Source organism: Podarcis pityusensis, assembly GCF_964106645.2.
Source record: "Podarcis pityusensis genome assembly, chromosome: 4".
Taxonomy (NCBI): Eukaryota; Metazoa; Chordata; class Lepidosauria; order Squamata; family Lacertidae; genus Podarcis; species Podarcis pityusensis.
In genome coordinates this window covers 86570708-86591891 of record NC_138027.1, presented here as the reverse complement: position 1 = coordinate 86591891, position 21184 = coordinate 86570708, and the positions used below count along the sequence as shown (strand labels likewise).

The following is a 21184-nucleotide window of genomic DNA, read 5'->3' as shown; positions in this document are numbered from 1 at the left end:
TCTTAATCTGAAGCACCACTTTAGCTAATGGGGCCTCCCGCTGCTGCCGCACTGCCGGAGCACGATTTGTGTTCTCATCCTGAAGCAAAGTTCTTAACCCAAGGTACTATTTCTGGGTTAGCGGAGTCTGTAACCTGAAGCATATGTAACCTGAGGTACCACTGTACTACTGTATATTCAATGCTACTGTAGCTGAACAGGAAGTGACAGCACTGAAGGCTGTCTGCGGTTGGCAAAAGTAAAGCATCATCACCTGCTTATTGAATCATAAAAGTTCCCTCTCGCTCCCTTCACCAACCGAGGGCGGGCAGGGAAAGGGCTTAAAGTAAAACTTTGGGTAGGAACTGAATTCACATGAATCGATTCATTGATGCAATCATATCCACCGAAAGGCAAGGCAGGTGATGAAATATTGTTGTGGCGGAAAGCCCTACAAACCCAACCTCACTGTGTTGACCTCTGAAGGGAGCATGACAGCATTTAAGCCGCCCAGAGTGGCTGGAGAAACCGAGCCATATGGGCAGGGTATAGATAATAAATTATTATTATTATTATTATTATTATTATTATTATTATTATTACTGCAGCCCTGTGGTGGAATCAGAGGTAACATTGAACTCCACCGTAGCATAGAAAGGTCTGCTCTTGAAAGGCAAGCACGAATCATTGTCATAATAATAATACAGTGGTACCTCGGGTTAAGTACTTAATTTGTTCCGGAGGTCCGTTCTTAACCTGAAACTGTTCTTAACCTGAAGCACCACTTTTAGCTAATGGGGCCTCCTGCTGCCGCCGTGCCGCTGGAGCATAATTTCTGTTCTTATCCTGAAGCAAAGTTCTTAACCTGAAGCACTATTTCTGGGTTAGCGGAGTCTGTAACCTGAAGCATATGTAACCTAAAGCGTATGTAACCCGAGGTACCACTGTGCCTTTATTATTTTTACGCCGCCCATCTGATTGGGGTCGCGCCAGCCACCCTACAAAGACACAACAATACATTGTGTACTATTTCACATCGAGGGTGGTGTGTCATTTTGTCCTCGCGATTTGGAACATTTCCTCTTTTCGCTCCCTATTCCCCAAGCCCAGTATGTTTTGCTTTGTTTTGTTTTTTTCGGCGAAAGCCACGGGCCGTCGAGCGGCGACCTCCCGTTTCTAACGCGGGCTGGACTAGATGACCCTCGGCGTCCCCTCGACTGGGGGCTCCGAAAAGCTCACCTGGGCGGCAGCCAAAAGGGAAGGGGAAGCGCAGAGGAGGAAAGGGGGACCGTTAAGGACGAGGAAGGAGGAGGCCTCACACCAAGTACGCGCTTTCCGTTCGCCCCCGGAGGCCTGAGGCAATGGAGGACTCCCCTCTTCAGCCTCGTCTCCCAAGCTGGCCAGGGGAGGCCTCGAGTTGGCCTGCGGCCTACCCCAACCCCAACCCCAACCCCGCCCTGCCGACCCGCTGACAGGACCCCGCGGCGCGACTCACCACTTGGTACCGGCTGGCGGGCTGCTGCTGGTGGTGCTCCATCCCGGCGACGGAGGCCTCTTCGGGCCTCGACGCTCGGCTAGGTGCTTTCGCCGCGGCCGCCGCAGCGTCTCTCTAGCTCTCCCTTCTCTCTCTCTCTTTCCCTCCGCCTTCGTCGCTCTCGGGCCGGCTCCTCCCCTCGCGTCGAGGCCGCCCTCTCTCGGCTCGTCCCCCTCGGAGGCGCGCGCGTGACGGGAGGAGGAGGAGGAGGAGGCGGCGGGCTGAGGCGGCCTCATTTCTCTGGCGCTCGCCCCGAATCACCGCGGTAAAGGTGGCCCGTCTCCGTTTTCGCAAAACCCGCTTCTCCGAGCGGCTCCCCCAATGAAACCTGGGGCCCCCCACCCTCACAAACGACGGGTCCGGATTTGTCCGGACCGCCCCGCCGATTTGCGCGGCCGCGTGTCCGGGAAATTCCGGGCGCGTGGCGCCAGTTTGAGGGAAGCAGTGCCGTGTTTACGTATAAGCTAAACAAGCTATAACTTAGCGCCCCTTCTCTCTTGGGAGCCCCCCAAAAATTTAAAGGGGAAAAAACCCTGGATGTGCATTTCCAAAATAGAAGATTAAAAAAAACAACAAATAAAATAAAACCTACATACGGCAACAGTGTTTTGTGTTGTGTAGGCTCCTATTTGTTATGTGCAAATAGCTTTAGATACCTATTAGGTCCATAAATAACTATATAGCACATATCCAACACACACAAAAACAGCGGCAATTTGTTGTTGACAAAGGACAGCTGGGCATATAAAGGGCTCCATTACCTTCAGTAGCTTAGGGCCTCATCAAACTTTAATCCGGCCCTGGGAGAGGCAAGGCTCTATTTATGGATAGAGGAGCTTTTTTAAAAAAAAACGGGCAGCAGGGCTGCCTAAAATGAATTGTGGAGATGAGAAGGGACCCAAGGGTCATCTAGTCCAACCCCCCCCCCCCCAGTGTAATGCAGCGATGCTTGGGAGTATTCAGAGCGTATGACTATATAATAGGACAGAGCATCGCTCTAAGTAAGGCATAGGAGGCAACTCTTAGGGGTCGAGGCTTGGGCGCAGCCAAGCCCCCCCCCCCCCCAAATCAACCGAAATGGATACAAATTTGAGGTTCTGAACCCCCCCCCCAACAAAAGCCTACCCCCAATAAATTCAAATCAATACAAATCTGAGGTTCTGCCCCCCCCCAACAAAAGCCTGCCCCCCAACAAATCAATACAAAGCTGAGGTTCTGCCCCACCAAACAAAAATCCTAGCTACGCCCATTGGCCAAGGGGTCTTCCTGTGCGCCCCCCATAACTTATTTGAGGGGGTCACCCCCCACCCCAAAGTTGCATTGCCATTCAAATGGTGTCCGTCCACCGCATTGTTATCATCAGCAACATCGTAATCGTCAGTGCTGTTTTTCTAGGGAAAGAGGTGCCGGATCTCACCGTGAATGCTTCCCTTGTACTCTTAGGATGGCAACGGAGCCCACCTGAGAGGTGCCAAAGGCTCGTTCACATGCATATCTTCAAACACGATATATGCCATCATGATTCCACAATGCCCTTCAGCAACTGGCATAACTCAAATAGGTCAGGTTCAACTGCGGAAAATAAATGGGCACACATCACGACATTTAGACTGTTTCCAAAACCAGTGAGGGGGCATTTCAGTCTCTCTGGAGGCAGGCAACTCTAGCGTGAAGCTTCCTAATTGGAATTCATTAGCAGTTCTGATGCTATGGCGTGTGGTTAGCTCATTACCGAAAGCGTTTGTCTCTTTTTAGCTGTTTATTTGCACTATTGTTCTTGCTATACCTATTCGTCTGTTGTGGCTGCTCCTTAGAAGTAGATCACACCCATGCTGATGGCATCTTGAACTCATTCATTTAATCATTCCCACTTTTTCTGATTCACAGGCATGACTGCTGTTGCTTATGCAGCCAAAAACAACACCACACACTTCCACAAGAGTTGACAGCAATAGGCTTGGTGAAACCCTGAGGCTTGAAGCAGTAGAAAAAAATATTTTAGTAAAAATCATTAAGAAAAGTTGATGAGGACTGGGCATGCTCAGGATTCCTAGAATGCTTAATCACTCTGGCCGGGGGGCGGGGGAGAGGTGGAAGAAGGAATGGAGTGAAATGTCCTTCCAGACTGGCTGAGTAAAATTATAAATTGTTCACTCTACACTGCAATATTTTGTTGCAGGTACCACTTGTTGGTTTCTGTATTCATTTGTGCTCTGCTCAAATTCAACTGTAATGCATCTACTACTACCTCTTTCTTCGCTTGCCCTTGCTCTGTAAAAATACTCTTCCTTGCATCCTCTTTAATAAGGTCTCTCTCTCTCACACACACACACACAGTTGCTGTTTTGCTGTTGTTGTTTTGAGATGGTGTTCTTCTTCTTCTTTGGCAATCACTCGTAGCCGAGTAAGATTGTCTTCCATAAACACAGTCTTAACAGTGAGTCTGTCAGTGACTGTGGAGGCCAATTCTGGATCCACACGGCCTTCCACAGTGGGGACATAGGTGTCTGGACAGGACTTGATCACGGTGTGGATTTGCCAAGTGTGCCTTCCTCTTAGCTTGTTTCTCCCTTTCCTCCTGAGTTTGAGCATCTTCAAAGTCCATGACACCTTTGGCAAAGGCTGTTCTCCAACTGGAGTGCTTGCAAGCCAGTGTTTCCCAGTTATCAGTGCTTATGTGTGTTTTTTTAAAGATTTGCTTTGAGAACATCTTTAAACCTCTTTTGTTGTGCACCGGTATTTTGCTTTCCATTCTTGAGTTGGGAATAGAGTAGTTGCTTTGGAAGTTGATAATCAAGCATCCGCACAACATGACCAGTCCAACGAAGTTGATGTTGAAGAATCATTGCTTCGACACTGGTGATCTTTGCATCTTCCAGCACACTAACATTAATTTGCCTGTCTTCCCAAGTGATGTGTAAAAATTTTCCGAGACACCATTGATGGAATTTTTCAAGGAGTTAGAGATGACATTTGTCAGTGGACCATGTTTCACAAGGATACAGTAAAGTAGGTAGTACAATAACTTTGTATGCAGGCATTTTGTTTTCCCTGCAAATGTCCCGGTCCTCAAACACTTCGTGCTTCACTCAGGAGAAAGCTACACTCGCAGAGCTCAAGCGATGTTGGATTTCAGCATCAATGTCAACTCTTGTGGAAAGATAACTGCTCAGGTAGGAAAAGAGATTGACACTTTTTGACCAAACTGCGGGAGGCAGTGGAAGACAGGAGTACCTGGTGTGCTCTGGTCCATGGGGTCACGAAGAGTCGGACACGACTAAACGACTAAACAACAGCAACAACAACAAATGTTACACCATTGAGTTGGATTTGTAGCGTTGCAAAGGGGTTGTTTTGTATTCACCAGTATGGAGAACCAGCACGTCTTTTTATGCTGCTGCTTCTGGCAGCCATTGTTTGCTGGCATCCACAGCACTTTTATCAAGGTATGAATACCAGCACCATTTTCCCCCCACCTAAAAGATACCCACCCACCCCACTTTGATGCCCAAAACATGTATTTGATGGTTGGCTCTGATTCCCAGAAACTCATGTCACTATGAATCTGTTGGAATTGAATAAATTTATGACTTTTTGTTGTTCTTGCTGCAACAGAGTAACATAGTATTTGAATCGCAATTCTTCAACTAGGAAAAATAATCTGGATACTGATACCTGAACATGACACTAATGGCTTTGCAGATAGTATTAACTTTTTATCAGTTTCTGTCACTTTTATTACTCTAAGCAGGAACTGTGGCAAGTGCTCACAAAGTAGGAGCAATGGAGTTACTCTCAAGCTTAGGACCAACACAACTATTTACTAAAAGGTTCAATATGGGCAGTCTCACAAATTTAATAGTTTCATAAAATATGGAACTGCAATGTGAGTCATTATTAAGCTACCTGAGTTATCATGAATAAATGAAGCCTTACAATGGCTTCATACTTGGAGGGGATAATGCTTTGCATTTAATAATATTTCACATGTATTCTCTTAGTATTGCGGACAACAACTGTGTAAGGTTGGCTGATATTATGATCCCCATATTGCAGAAGTGGACTGAAACTAGCTTGCCTGAGGCCACCCAACGAATTAATGGTTTTGATGATATTTGATTGGGGTACTCTACTTTCCAGTCCAAGAGTCAATGCAGGCATTATTCAAGTAAGCTTGTCCATGCAAACAACTGTTCATGCAAGTGGTCTGCTTGAAGGAGTAGTTTAATGTTGAAGGATAAGACTCACAGACAGTTATGTCTCTTTGGCCATGGGTCAAGGTTGCAATCATGGGAAAGTATGCAGCAACATCTGCAACTTATCTTAGTTACCTTGGCATTCCAGCTTTAAAGATAAAAGTTGGCATCACAAACCCAAGTAAATCTGTTTTTGCAAAATATAAACATACGCCATGCACAACTGATTACTAGGATCTTGTTATATAGATACAAAACTCTTAGGTTTTAGGAGCTGGACAACATGTTGAGGTAATTATGGAGTTTTATATGGTCATTAAAATGCAATTTTTGGTCATGCCCTAAGATAGACACGAGGAAACCTGTGGTCCTCCAGCTCTCATCAGACCCTGACAGCACTGTCAGTGATCAAGGATGATGGGAGCTTCTGTCTAACAAAGTCTGGAGGACTGCAATTTCCTCTTCCATGCCCTACAGCCATGGGGGTATACCCTCCAACATTTCTCCGATGAAAATAGGGGCATCCTATTCCATAACGTCAACAGCAGTTTTATTATTTATTCCCCGTCCATCTGACTGGGTTGCCCCAGCCATTCTGGATGGCTTCCAACTTATATAAAAACATAATAAACACCCTTCCCTATACAGGGCTGCCTTCAGATGGTTCAGGGGTCAAATAACTCCAAACCCTCCAACATTTCTCCGATGAAAATAGGAATGTCTTAAGGAAAAGTGGGGCATTCTGGGATCCAATCAGAAACTTTTGTGAATCCAGGACTGTCCCTGGAAAATAGGGACACTTGGGGGGGCTGTGGGGGCTGTAAGAGCAGAGTAAGGCTTGTGACTGCTGCATGAATTCTTCCGAAAGCCTGCTGATTAGATTTGTCGTTTCCCTCATTCCTACTGCCTCTGCTAACAGACCCAGAAACATTAACGTTTATGATTGTTAGTTCTTTACATTTAGACATTTCCCTCCCACGTTACAAGGTCGGCGGACCTAACCCTCCCCATATCACACTTTGCAGGAGTTATTTGTTACACCTCTATAAGGCGAAAAAAGTATCATAGCAACAGAGGTCTTTATTCATTCAGGCAGCTACCCCGCTTATAAGTGCCTATACATGGTAGGAGGTAATGGGAAATTAAGTTAGGTCCCCTTTAACAGAAAAGTTCTCTTGCCACCCTCTCCACTGTCCTGCACATTTGCTTCATTCAAGGCCACCACCAAGCACATTCATTTAGTTATTACTTATAAGCGTAGGCACTTCTATTGTCTCTGGTTGGTCGTGACCATGTTAAGATGCTGGCCTTGGTGATACCTGAATCAGAACACTCGAGATAAATAATACAGATTGGCAAGGTTTTGGGGGTAGAGGAAAATAATCTCTGTTGTGGTGGAGAATGGCAATGACATCACAATACTCTAAAACCCCTTCAATTTAGGCCCAATACTTAAAATGCTACGTTTGAAGTGCTCACTTTTCAATATATACTTGCTAAGTATTATCCAGAGGCAATCCTATTGTTTTGGATATAGAAACGCATAGGAAAAAAGCTGTATACGTTCTAAGGGACATTTGTGAGAAAGTTGCCATCATACGTGTCCTCTAAGTTGCTAACTGACTCAGTTAATTTAAAAAAGACCAGTAAAGTTTATTTGGATTGGGTTGGCACCACGCACACAGTCCTAAATCTGCCCTGATCTGGTTCCTCTCCCTCTGTTCCACATGCAGAAGGCACGTGGAAGTAAGTTGAACCTTACCTCAACACTGGCAATGGGATACTGTTTGAAATATACTCGGAGTCGAGTGTGGATTTCATGCTCTTTATTCAGCTCATATTAGTGAGGAATGGAAGTTCCCCCAAAATGTCTGCTTTATATACATTATTTACACAATGGGCCCCACGTGATTGGCTAGTTCCGGGATTCTCCTGTAGGCCAATCAGGTTGCGGATTCACTTCCACCTGGAGTTGGATTGGGTGGCTCCTGTGGATCAATCAGACTGCTGCATTCTGGATCCTATTGTTCTAGGACCAATCAGACTGCTGCATTCTGAATCCTACTGTTCTAGGACCAATCAGACTGCTGCAATTTGGATCCTATTCAATTCAGTACATAACACTGTTCTTCTGAATACCAGTTGCTGTCTACCACAGGAGAGGAGAGTGCAGTTGCAAAAGGAATGCAGCTCCAGCCAAGGCATCCTGACTGCTGAACTGCATGGCTCAGGACGGTTGCCTCTCTAGCTTAGGGTTATCAGACGTCCCCGGTTCCCGGGGACAGTCCCTGGATTTGCAAATCTGTCCCCAGACAAATTCCGTCCCCGGAATGTCCCCAGATTTGCAAATCTGTTCCCGGGAAATGTGGCGGCGGCAGCCTGGAGCCAGCCTGGTAGTGCAGCTGGCTCTGGCTGGCTTCAGGAGCTGCTTGCTGCCATGGCGCCCGCCATTTTTCCTCGCCGGAAGTCCCCATATGATGTGTTATGCACAAGACACATCATATGGGGACTTCAGGGAGGCAAATTGGCGGGCGCCACAGCAGCGAGCGGCACTGCAGAAGGGGAACCGGGGACGTCCGGTGGTACAGATCTCCTGCCCCCTTCCCCCTTTGTTCTGACTGATCGGGGGAGGCTCGGGGGTTGTGGGTGGGCGGCCGTTGCCCAGTTTTTTAAAAACTCTGTGCATTAATGTTTCACAGGGTGCGAAATAGGGGCTTTGCAGCTTTATACAATATGCATGTGTGCTTGGGCCCAGGGTCTTCCACCTCACCATCCCCACTACTGACTCCCTGTTGCTACTCAGCTTCAAAAAAAAAAAAAGGTCCCCAGATTCATTGTAAAAAATCTGGTAACCATACTCTAGCTTCGAATAGTATTGTCTGCGACATATGAAGAGGAAGCTGGCTATTAAGTGGGAGGCAGCTAGCTAGCCAGCCAGGCCAGGCCACCAGCAAGCGAGCACGGTCACCAGTGGGTTACTAGCTAAGGTGGATGGTGATGACTGGAGAGTATGGGGCTGACCCTAGCCGCTCGCTGCATCACAGCCACCTCACTCTGGCAGGAACAAAAAGGAAGCCACCATATACTGAATCAGACCTTGGGTCCATCTAGCCTAGTACTGGCTACAGGAATTGAGATTCCTATCTGGCGATTCCAGGGATTGAGCCTGGTGCCAAGATTGCAAGTTCAATCCCTGTATGGGACAGCTGCATCTTTCTGCACTGCGCGGGGGGGGGGGTGGACTAGTTGATCCTCAGGGTCCCTTCCAACTCTATGATTGTATGATCTTCTGCAGGCAAAACAGATGCTCTACCACTGGGTTCCCCTTGGACTGGCCCTGGAGCATTCATCAATCTATGTGCCAGAAGTATCACTGTAAATAACAGGCCTATGTTGAGTTTTACACATATCATCCAGTCCCGGATTTATGTATACACTAAACAGGCTATAGCTTAGGGCAGGGGTAGGCAACCTAAGGCCCGGGGGCTGGATGTGGCCCAATCGCCTTCTCAATCCGGCCCATGGGCAGTCCAGGAATCAGCGTGTTTTTACATGAGTAGAATGTGTCCTTTTATTTAAAACGCATCTCTGGGTTATTTGTGGGGCATAGGAATTCATTCCTTTCTTTTTTCAAAATATAGTCCAGCCCACCACATGGTCTGAGGGATGGTGAACTGGCCCACGGCTGAAAAAGGTTGCTGACCCCTGGCTTAGGGCCCCACTCCTTTGGGCACCACCAAAAATTTCACTGTTAATATACTTCTTCTTAATTGTATTTCAGTTCAACAATTACTTCGATAAAATACATTTTGGTTATGTGCAAATGGCTTTAGATACCTATTAGGTCCATAAGGTATCATATAGCATATATTCAACACAAAAGACAAAGACAATTTGTTGCTGACAAAGGACAGCTGGACATATAAAGGGCCCCATTACCTTCAGTATCTTAGGGCCTCGTCAAACCTAAATCCGGCCCTGATACCAACACCACCAACAATGAGGCATACTTACTCATGTAAGTGCTCCTCATTACTGACTGCACACTCAATGTGATGCCACAACTCTTGGGTTGGGGCAACTGGCTAAAAGGTTTTTAAATGTTTTAAACGGTTCTAATTTTGGTTCCTCTGTTTTGTTTTTGTCGGTTTGATGTTGATTTAATGTTTAGTTGGGAATGGCGGTTATTTTAATTTGGGTATAACTGTAGACTCTTTATTATTGCTCTTATTGTTACGATTATTGTTACTATTGGTTTCTATTGATTTATTGGTTTGTTTGCTGCTCTTTTAGGATATTTTGTTTTTTACCGTTTGATACTTTGCTGTGTTTTTATATATGTTGTAAGCCGCCCAGAGTGGCTGGGGAAACCGAGCAACATAAGCGGGATATAAATTTTAAAAATATCATCATCATCATCATCATTATGGCATGGATAAATGTAGCTACTAAACCTTACAGTGAGAGTTGGGATAACATAACCACCCCTTTGGGTTTGTTGCCAGGATTCTCTGGGCTCTCTGAACATCAGCTCTCCAATAACAGATGTTACAAGAGGCCTGCTTGAGCTCACATCCGTGTACCCAAGCAATTGTTAAAATTTCCTTGACAGACAAGCTATAAGCGTCTGATGAGCAAAACCATATCCTGAAACACAACCCGAGAAGGCCCACAGTATATCATCATATAGGTAAGGAAGGAAGCCTCCAAACTGGCATCCTGCCCCTCTCATCTCTAAGTAATGGACAAGCCAGCTGGGCTTGCAGTAGGCTTAAAAAAGAAGAAGAAGTAATAGTCTGCTAGAAACACAGTTGTTTTTAAAAGCATTGCTTATTTTTAATAGGAATACTTGCAGGAAACCTCAGGTAGCAGTTCTGTCCTAAAAGAGGCACGCTTCATTCTCTTACACATAGGAGTGAATGGTCCGTCTAAAGGCTACATGCTGGGAATAATTGGTTTGGAATCGCCCAAGAAAGATGTTAGCTTGTTTTTGTATGCCACAACTGCAGCAAGAATTTTGTTAGCCAAAAATTGGAAACTACAAGAAATGCCTACAGTGGAGAAATGGCAGATGAAGATGATGGACTTTCTGGAGCTGGCCGACCTGACTGGAAGAATCCGTGAACAGAAAGAGGAGGAACACCAAGAAGAATGAATGAAATTTAAGGGTTATGTAGTTAAATATGCTAAGATAACATAAGTAGAATTATTTGTAAGTACCAAATTGGCCTAGGAGTTCAATATGTTAAATTGTATAACATTATGGATAAAGGATAATATGAAAAGAAAGAAAGATGTTAATTGACTAAGTTTATCTCATTTGAAAGAAGTATTAGAAAACTGCTACAATGACTTATATGGAAACTCAGCTAGGAGGATTTGAGGAAGTCACCCAATAATGATAACAACATTGGGATTTTAACAGTTAGTGTCAGGGAACTGCCATCGGCTCAGAGGCGAGAGGGGAAAAGGTGGATGGATTACAGAGAGCCCCCAAAGATCGTGGGAAGCAGCACTTCCTCAGCGGAGGAAGGAAGCCACGCCTCTAGTTGAGAGGAGACGCAGGGCTCGGAGAATGCAAGGCGATGCCAGGACACCTTGCCTGAGCAAAGCGGGGAGGAGGGAGGTCCCCCGTTACCCAAGCCTTCCTTGCGCAGTAGGCTTTCACGCAGAGAGGGGAGGCGCAGACTGGGGGTCAAGAAACTACTCTGCTGGGGAAGATTTAAGGACCGCCCACTCTCAGATTCTGCCAGTGAATGAGCAAGACATGGAATAGAGGCGCTCTGCGTTGTAAAGTTTTTTTTAGCACCAATAAGCAAGCTTTAGAACAGACTAGTGAGGCATCTTGCCTGATTGCTCTCGAGCAACCACCTGATACCCTTAACAGTTAGGATAAATGTTTGTTTGTTTGTTTTATATTGTAATGTTTTTCTTTTATGTTTGTTATAAATTTGGAAAATTAATTTTTAAAAATTGGAAAAAAGGCTACATGCCGAGCCAACGGGTGAGGCAAAGGGTTGCCGAAGTGGAGGTGTAGAGCAGTCCCCTGCAGCACCATCAATCCCTACCCCTACAATCTGTCTCCACGGAGCTTTCTCCTTCTTTCTTTCTTCTGGTCAGCCTCCAAGAGCAAATTGAAGCTAGCTGGATGACAAGGGTTAGGGGATAGGATGGGCACCAAGAAGAAATGTCAGGAGCAGAGGAAGGGTTTGTCACCCTCCAGCTGTGCATCCTACTAAATTGCACCCCTTCTTTCTGCTTTGGATGAGAATGGATCAGTCCCATGTCCAGTATTTAAGTTCTGCTGCCGACATGACATGCAGTTTTGACCTTGGATGATGCTTGCAGTGAAATGCATAGGATCGCCATATATCCCGGAAAATTCTGGTGGTGTCCTGGGAGCGGAGGCTAACATGGCCACTCGGAGGAATTTTTAAAATTTAATACTAAATGTCCAGGATTTTGTCTGTTCCTTGGTGGAAGCAGAAACATCTGCTGATTGCCAAAAGAAAGCTCAACAACTTTTTGGACGATTGTCCAAAAAAACCTCTGGAGTTTTTACTTCTTGAAATATGGCAACCCTAGAATCGCACAACAAAAACAAACAGATGCATAGGTTTTTCTACACTGACTTAGCCAAGGACGTAACAGACTGGGAGGTGAAAATTCACACAATAAACCAAAGCAGAAGCTTCTGCCGTTGCCTGCTTACTCATAGTCATAGGCAAGTGACTTCAATGTAACTTACTCCTAAGCAAGGATGGCACCCTTTCTTTATATTAGTGACTACAAAGAAATAACAGCCAATCCGCCGGTCAACTATTATGTTAATTGCATTAAATGAAAAGTGTGGTTCTCAATAGCTAAATGGGCATGCCAGGAATATAGCGAAACTTCTCCTGCAAGTAAACATTGCATCCATAAGTTGCATATTTGTTTAAAAAGACTTGTTTTGAAAGATCAACATGATGAGCAGAACTTGAAAACCCGACACAGGTTGCTTTCAAACTGGAAGCCTGATATAACACTTGAGCCTAAACAGTGCTTAAGGAAAGAATATCCACTCCCAAGTGTACCCACACTAGGATTACATGAAAGGGCAAATTGAACACCCTCAGATCTAGCAGAGCTCTTTGGTTGACAGCAGACAGCTGGGTAGGCATCTGATTACCAGTCAAATCTGTCTTCGAAGCCCACACAGGATGTTTTCACCTAAACTGAAAAAGAGGAGTCTTTCAGCTCCACAATCAATGACAGTTTCCACTAAGGTTAAGCTGAAATGGAACAGGCATTAAGGGGACGTGGGGTGTGTGAAAAGGAAAGCTGTAAAAATGGGTGTTTCTTCAACCCCCCAAGATAAAAGTGATGTGCCCACTGTCTTGGGTGGAGTGGCTTGGAAGCCGTCTTTTCCAAACTTATCGAATTATCCCTGGATTGGGGAAATCCAAATTTACTGGGGGGAACAAGCAGGATAGCTGCTTTCGGAGTGAGACGTCATGCGGACAACACCACATTAATAGGAATGCAAACAGCATTGAAAGCACATCAAATGTAGGCGTGGACAAGCCCCATTTTTTACTTCTGTGCAAGCAACAATATCTTAGGAGGACTACATTATAGGTCTACTTCTGTGCAAATTGTGCAGTGAAAAGTGCACCTGGGGTGTAGTTTTACCCAGAAAGATCTGGGTTGGGGTTAATGTTTTGTTTGTTGATGTTTGTCACCATGTTAGCCCCAAACAGAAGGTTTTGTGCTCTTTGTACACTGTGCCTTGTTTACAGTACACACACAGTTCCTTCTCTTGTGATTAGTGACGGATGTCTTGCATCTGTTTTGAAACTGATTGTGCCAAATCTGCACACACCTGGCTGCTAGTCCCCTTCATCCCATACATTTACTGCGGGAATAGGGGAAAGGATGGACCGAGAGATTCAGAAGAATGTGATGACAATCAAAGTCGGGTGGCGGTGAGAGATAATTTTGAAAAGAAGCCTGTTTGGTGGGAATTTTCAGGAACAGTGAAACATGCAGACTCAGATTTAAAAATATACAGTCCAAACCTCAGAGGAAGATGGAAGAGAACTCATGAGATGAAACCCAGGATGAAAGAAATTTCAGCACAAAATGCCCTTTGCTAACAAGTCATTTTGTAGCCAGGTTGATATGTCTCTGTTGTGGGCTACTATTGTTGATGCTGAAAAAGGAAAACCCAAATGGCATTACACTGCAATTCAGGGCGTGATAGATGCTGATTGCACAATGGAAAATCAGCATGTGTTGGCATGTTCTATAAGAAACGAAAGGCAGCCAAAATGAAATTTTCCTGATTGTGTCTAACTTGTTAATCGAGCAGCACAATTCTTGCTTTGAGTGGGAGGTCTTAGGTTCAGTACCCAAACCACTGTCCAAAGCAAGGGTTGCCAACTTGGCAACCTGTCCACTGGTGTCGCTGGACAGGTGTCCCAGACTGAGCTTTCATTTTTTAAAAGTGAGGAGGGGGAGAAACAAGCCTTTAGCCAACCCCCCCCCCCCCACTGAAAGTTCTGGAGCAAAAGGTGCAGGTCCACTCTAAGTGATTTCTGTGAAATGAGAATGAGTGTGTTGTGGCCACAACCTTGCATATTTTTGCTAGTGCTGAGGAATGCTCCCTGTTGCGTTTAGACACCGACAGCATCAGTGTGTATGAAATCAATACCTTTTGATCTCCACATTCAGGGCCAGTAGGGTATAGCTGACACCCCATTTAAGGTGGTCTAAAGTGGCTGTCTCTCTAATGTTATGCCATGGTCCTTGTGGCAGCCAATTTGTGTTGTGCCATGCTGCCCCCTCACCATTGCAGCTATTTTGCGGTCACAACATTATGATGGAAGATTGGGAAAAATTATGGAAAACTGATTTAAAATTTACAGATTGTTCCCTATTGAAGGAGAACTACGTGAAGATGATGTATAGATGGTACACAACACCAGTGCAGTTAGGGAAAATGTACAAAACTAGTTCAAATATATGTTGAGAGTGTAAAGAAAAGGAAGTGATATTTTATCATATGTAGTGGGATTGTAATGTAATTTTAAAATTTTGGGAAATGATATACAATGAATTGAAGAAAATGTTCCATATAACATTTGTTAAAAAACCCGAGGCATTTTTGTTGGGGATTGTAGCGAAAGACCTGCCAAAAAAGCTGAAGAACATCTTCATGTATGTGACAACGGCCACAAGAGTTCTGGTAGCACAAGGATAGAAGCCTGAAGAAACCCCAACTAAAGAATCATGGCAAGAAAAACTGATGGACTATGCAGAACTGGCAAAACTGACATATAAGCTACGGGACAAGGATAATTGTGACTTTAAGGATGAATGGGAACCCTTTACAAAGTATCTGAAGATGCAACAAAGCGAACTGGTCTCCTTGGCAGGTTTTGAATAAACATTCACAAACTTTTTATTGATAATAATCAGCTAAATAGTTTGAGGATCTATACAACTTTGTAACATGCAGAAAACAGCAGTCTCAGAGAAACCAAAGACTTGAACTGAGGGAAGTCGGGGGGTGGGGGCAGGTGGGTTTTGTGTGGGAGGGGGGAGGGAGGAAAAATGTGGGGGGGACAAGGATGATATGTTTTTGGATAATATGTCTTGTTTTAATTTTGAATAAAAAAACTAAAACTAAAACAAAAACCACTGCAGCCATTTTGTGACTGGTGCCCCCAGCACTCTCTCAACATTTGAAATGTGCCCACTGGCCCAAAAAGGTTGGTGACCGCTATACTAGAGGAGCAATGGGACAAAGCTTGGGGACACTGCTCAGAGGCAGATCATCTGCTTCATATGCAGAAGATGCCTGGCATCTCTAGACAGGGGACAGAAGGAGCCCTGGAGAATTGCTGCCTACCAGACAAGATAGTATTTACCTATGTGAACCAATTGTCTGATTCATATAAGGTAGCTTCTTATGTTCCTGTCTCTAGCTGAAGATACACAGTATTTTTAACGGTGGCATGCGAAAATGAAGAAAAATCACGAATAGTTTTAAAAGATGCAGTATAATTTTCCGGAACCACTGCAATATCTCAAGGTATCAAGGTATTAGATACCTGGGTTATCTGGTTGTTTATCTAGAAAGAAGATTAACGATTCCAAGACGAGCCCGGGAAGCTCGCTGTGTGTGTTCCTTCTTCCTGGGAGAGCAACAGCTCCCAGATAAGGAAAGAAGAGAATTGCTTGTAAACTCTTACTTCAGCAGAATTCTTAAGCTGGATTTGCATACTCTCTGGTTTGAGGTGTCTGTTTGAAATCAGCAGATGGTTGCAATAGTTTTGGAAATGAGTCCCCAAGGATCTAACCTTCCCAGAGGCCCCTAAGGGCACCGGCTTGTATTCAATGACATTAGCAGGATAGGACCTAGAGCAGTGTTTTTGGGTCTCCAGCTTCTGTTGGAATACAGCTCCCATCATTCCTAGCAAGCAGGACCAGCGGCCAGGGATTGACCCATTCCAAGAGCACCGTACAGTGGCATACTGTGGGGCGGGCACAGGAGTGTTTGCCCTGGGCGCAAAATTGTTAGGGGCACAACATTTCAGCACCAGGAGCTGCCTCAATACAGCTGCACGCATCCATCACTGGGCTTCATTGAAAACGGTTTCTCCATGCAAACCTGGAAGCCACCTCTCCAGACAATGGAACGACTCTTCTTATCTCTGCAGCTGCAATCTCCTGGATGACACAGACGCCTCTTATTTCAGATCATAAAGTCCTTTAAGCAGATCAGCTATACAGTACTCAATGTGAGACTTTAATGTTGTGTACAGTATAAGGTAGGGACGTGGATGGCACTGTGGGTTAAACCACTGAGCCTAGGACTTGCCGATCAGAAGGTTGGTGGTTCGAATCCCTGTGATGGGGTGAGCTTCTGTTGCTTAGTCTCTGCTCCTTCCAACCTAGCAGTTCAAGAGCACGTCAAAAGTGCAAGTAGATAAATAGGTACCGCTCCAGCGGGAAGGTAAACGGCATTTCCGTGCACTGCTCTGGTTCGCCAGAAGCGGCTTAGTCATGCTGGCCACATGACCCAGAAGCTGTACGCTGGCTCCCTCGGCCAACAAAGCGAGATGAGCGCCGCAACCCCAGAGTCGGTCACGACTGGACCTACCTTTACAGTTTAAGGTTGGGGGGAAAGAGAGGCGGGGAGAGAGAGGTAAAGATGGGGGGTAGCAAACTTTCATTATTTTTATTTGGGCCTTTTATAAGCGAGATGTGGTTGTGGTTTTATGCACTTTGAACATTTTTTGTAGACAACGATGCTGATTGTAGAAAGCTACTATGAACAAGTTTGTATAGTTCTGTGGCTTCAGCAGCACAGTACAAACAAGTTCTAAATGAATCCACCGCTCTGATGCTATGTTTACTCTCAAAGCCTTCGAAGTTGAGCTACGGCCAACCAGGAGTGTTCAAGAATGTATAAACCATGATGTGATATATTATACCCAGGCCTAAGAAGAATCTTCTGAGATGAGGCTGCAACATTTATAGGACTTTTGAAACAACAAGCTCTTGGGCCAAAGAATTGAATGCACCAGCATGATGCAACAAAGGAAAGATCTCTTCCATCTGCTGACCCCTACAAAATATTATCCCTAGGGAGCTGCCTAGAAGAGTTGCTTACTCAGAAGCCCTGGAACTAGTTCTGATCTAATAACTATCTGTTATGCTGACCTCATTTTCCCTGCAGCACACTTTCCATGCAACCGATTAGCAAAAGAGATGCATGATAACGAATGAGACTTTCAGGCCTTCCTCTTTTGATCCTCAATTATTATCCTCGACAGTCAGCGATAAATTGGGAGACGCTTTGTGCCGTGCCTGTCTTTGGACTAGAAGCAGGGAATGAATAATGGTAATCGGTCCCTGTTTTTAGTGCTTGCTTATTGTAACTTTGCACCCTGTCATGAATTAGAAACGGGAGGTGGGATCCTTCAAAAGAAAACATGCGTTTTCTCCGCACCCCTCCAGCTGAGGCCTGTATTTGCCTCAGGGCCATCACTCTTGAAAACAAAACATGACATGTTGAAGGAAAGGCGTCGTCAAAAAACATATACTTCTTCTGAGAGTAGAATCAAATCTGTAATGTAAGCAGTGAGTACAAAGATACAGGATGTCATAGCAGCATCAGGTAATGTGCTGAAGAAGTTTCATTGAATAAATGTGTAGGTACAAAAAGCAGGTATGTTAATCAGTCACAGTGCCATGAAACTACCATCTTAAGGCAAATCTATCCATTTGACAAGTGCTTAGGGAAACACTGATGTTTAATTCAGCTAGCACAAAAGGCCTTGGTTTCGTACATACAAGTATGAGCGTGTTAAATAGTACACCCATGTACACATGCTAAGGAAATCGTAATTTGACAAGATTTCAAAATCCATCTAAAGTGATGTTTAAAAATGATGTCCACAGGTATTTGTTGGAAATGTAAAGAAAAAGGAGGAACTTTGTATCATATGTGGCGAACTTGCAAATTAGTAAAGGACTTCTCGGAAATGATATATAATGAAATGGGGGGGGGGGGGAAATGATGAAAATATCTTTTAAGAAGAAGCCGGAAGCCCTTTTTATAGGAATAATAGGGGAGGAGATTCCAAAAGATCAAAAAAACTTATTTATGTATGCTACGACAGTAGAACGGATGTTATATGCCCAGAAATGGATGGAAGGAGTAACTCTGACAAAAGAGGAATGGCAGATGAAACTGTGGGAATATGCTGAACTGGCTGATTTAACAAGCAGAATTCGAGACCAAGAGAAGGAGATGTTTAAGAAAGAATGGGAGAAATTTGTGGAATATATGAAGAATTATTGTAAACATCTTAAAACGCTAGCAGGACTAGAATAATCAGAGCAGAGAAACGAAATAAGGCTGAAGGTGAATATAAAATGGTAAAAGAGCAGTTGAATAAGGGAAACTTTAATGAACCATGGAAGGTGGGGAAGTCGAGGATAATGAGATTACTTTAATAAATCTGTATTTGTTGTAAAATTGAAAAATTTAAATAAAATGTGGGGGAAAAGATGTCCACAGGTATGATGATCATACATGTATGCTATGTGTTCACTAAAGGAAACACTGGTTTAACATCAGTATAGTAAAATATGAAGTTTCCATCAGTAAATTGGAAGGGAATCGTACTGTAAATGTAGGGTATAAATTTCCCTCCTTACCCGTTTTGGTTAAGGTTGTAAATGTGCCCCAAATGGATTAAACGGGCATATATAGATAAACAATGCAAACTAGTAACTTTGGTAAGCTTATTTGTAAGGTTGACATTTTGCAAATCAGTAACTTTGGTAAGTTTATTTGTATTCTGCATGCATTGCCATTTTCAGTTAGCAATAAAATTGCATCTTGAATGGAATTCCACAAAGTAGCTGCTTAAATAGGCTTTGGTACTTAATTGTAATGTTTGTGACAGATTTGACCTCACAATGCTGCGTGCAACGGCAATGCATCTTCTCTGCAAGATTATTCTAATCTGCATGCATCCTGGTGTATTTATAGCCAATATCATCTCCTTGCAGAACTCTTCAGTCAGGTGGCAATTTCTATATATAGCTGAACTGTATATTAGTCCACCCTAGGGCAGGAGTTCTGATTTCAGATTTACAATACAGTACAGCAAACTTTTCAGTTGTCGGCTCTGATAAACGACATTTATTTTACCCTGTGTACTATGTCTGTCTTTATATTATTCAAAAGTTTTGCCTTGAGTACCTCAAGTGGATCTGGGCAATTGCTAAATAAAATAAAATAAAATAAAATAAAATAAAATAAAATAAAACCCAAAACACACCAATAGCCCAAATCATTTCAAACTTACTAAAGTCCTATTCTGTAGACAATGGCTATAAGCATTAGCATTACAAGATCTTTCTCTTCAAATTCATGCGCAAACATTTTGAGATTATTTGAGCCACTTAAAAGGAGAACTATCTATCACACGTACGTTTCTTATTTCACAATGATCCAGAGATTGTACCTGAGGGAAGCAAATGTTGCATATAAAACTTTGGGGGTGCAAGAAAGTTGACCCTTGTGAAGTACAGTGGACTGCTGTAACTTTAAAAAAGGACAAAAGAAACATATAGGAGGGAAGGATGTGGGAAAGAAACATCACAATTACATCTAAATACTGATGTCTTGCGCTTTGTTTCTGTACAGCTACCACCACAACAAACACTTCTAAGGTTACAGAACTTGTCCTGCCTGGAAGATTCCTGAGAAAATCCGAATGAACTGTATACGGTACATTCGTCTGAGAAAAGGAAGTCCTTCATAAAGATGTTTGCAATTTTATTTATTTATTTAAAAAAGAAGCCGTACTGATTTCCCTGCTGCAGAGTAGGTTTTCTGTCTGTATTAGAAATACTTTTTTTTTTTTAAGAGAAACATGTGTATTTGTTGAGGTTGCTGTATCACGTACACATTTGGAAAGATTTAGATTTTTTTTAAAAGATCAGGAAGAGTTTTCCTTTTTGGCATACCTCTGAACTGTGTATCATTATGGGAGAAATATGGGAATTGCTAAAGCAAACATATAGGGCAGCCACTTAAGCAGAAGAAGAAACAATGTTTGAGCTCCCTCTGGTGGGACCACAGAAGAAGGAAATACATAAAATAAACTCTGGTCACTGACAGACTGCCAGTTGTTTTACAGGAGGGAATCAATGCCTTACCAGAAATTCAGGTTTGTGCAATTAAAGAGAACTAAAATGCTGTATTGTTCTGGACCAACAAATCCACTTGTAAAGGAAAAGAGAGAGGTCACTTTGGGGTTAGAAAAGGAATGAGGAAATGCACTTTGAAATGTGGCACAAATAGCCAATTAACCAGTACTTTTTTCTGGAGGTATTCAAGGGTAAGCAGTACCAGCACCCATTTTCCCCCTAGAAAAAAAAAAACAGTGGTTAAAAGCGTGGTGCTTCCTGTAACAACATCATGGTTAGTAAGCGGAACTCTTTCTTTCCTGGGAGAAAAGCGCAATGTTTAACTACTGTGTAAGCACATCAGGCGGGACACGGGTGGCGCTGTGGGTTAAATCACAGAGCCTAGGACTTGCCGATCAGAAGGTCGGCGGCTCGAATCCCCGTGACGGGGTGAGCTCCTGTTGCTCGGTCCCTGCTCCTGCCAACCTAGCAGTTCAAAAGCACGTCAAAGTGCAAGTACCGCTCCGGCGGGAAGGCAAACGGCGTTTCCGTGTGCTGTTCTGGTTCGCCAGAAGCGGCTTAGTCATACAAGCCACATGACCCAGAAGCTGTATGCCGGTTCCCTCGGCCAATAAAGCGAGATGAGCGCGGCAACCCCAGAGTCGGTCACAACTGGACCTAATGGTCAGGGGTACCTTTACCTTTTTATGGTATAGAAACAGAGTCAGATTTAGGGCAGCGTGACTGGTTTCTCCACGCCAGGGTGCTGCAGTTAGGA

The 21184-nt window shown here is 44.1% G+C and overlaps 1 protein-coding gene across 4 annotated transcripts in view; it reads right to left on the bottom strand.

Annotated features, from left to right (window-relative positions):
* NDFIP2 (Nedd4 family interacting protein 2) overlaps positions 1-21184 on the bottom strand; it is a 51861-nt gene that overhangs the window by 29337 nt on the left and 1340 nt on the right. Inside the window, exon 1 of one of the 4 annotated variants that reach the window (XM_081003268.1) lies at positions 1475-1655. The exons of 2 other annotated variants lie outside the window; for them this stretch is intronic. In XM_081003268.1, coding sequence (XP_080859394.1) covers positions 1475-1516 — 42 coding nt within the window. In that variant the 5' untranslated portion in view covers positions 1517-1655. Of the gene's footprint in view, positions 1-1474; positions 1656-21184 lie in introns of those variants that run through there. One more of the 4 variants, XM_081003270.1, reaches the window with a different exon arrangement.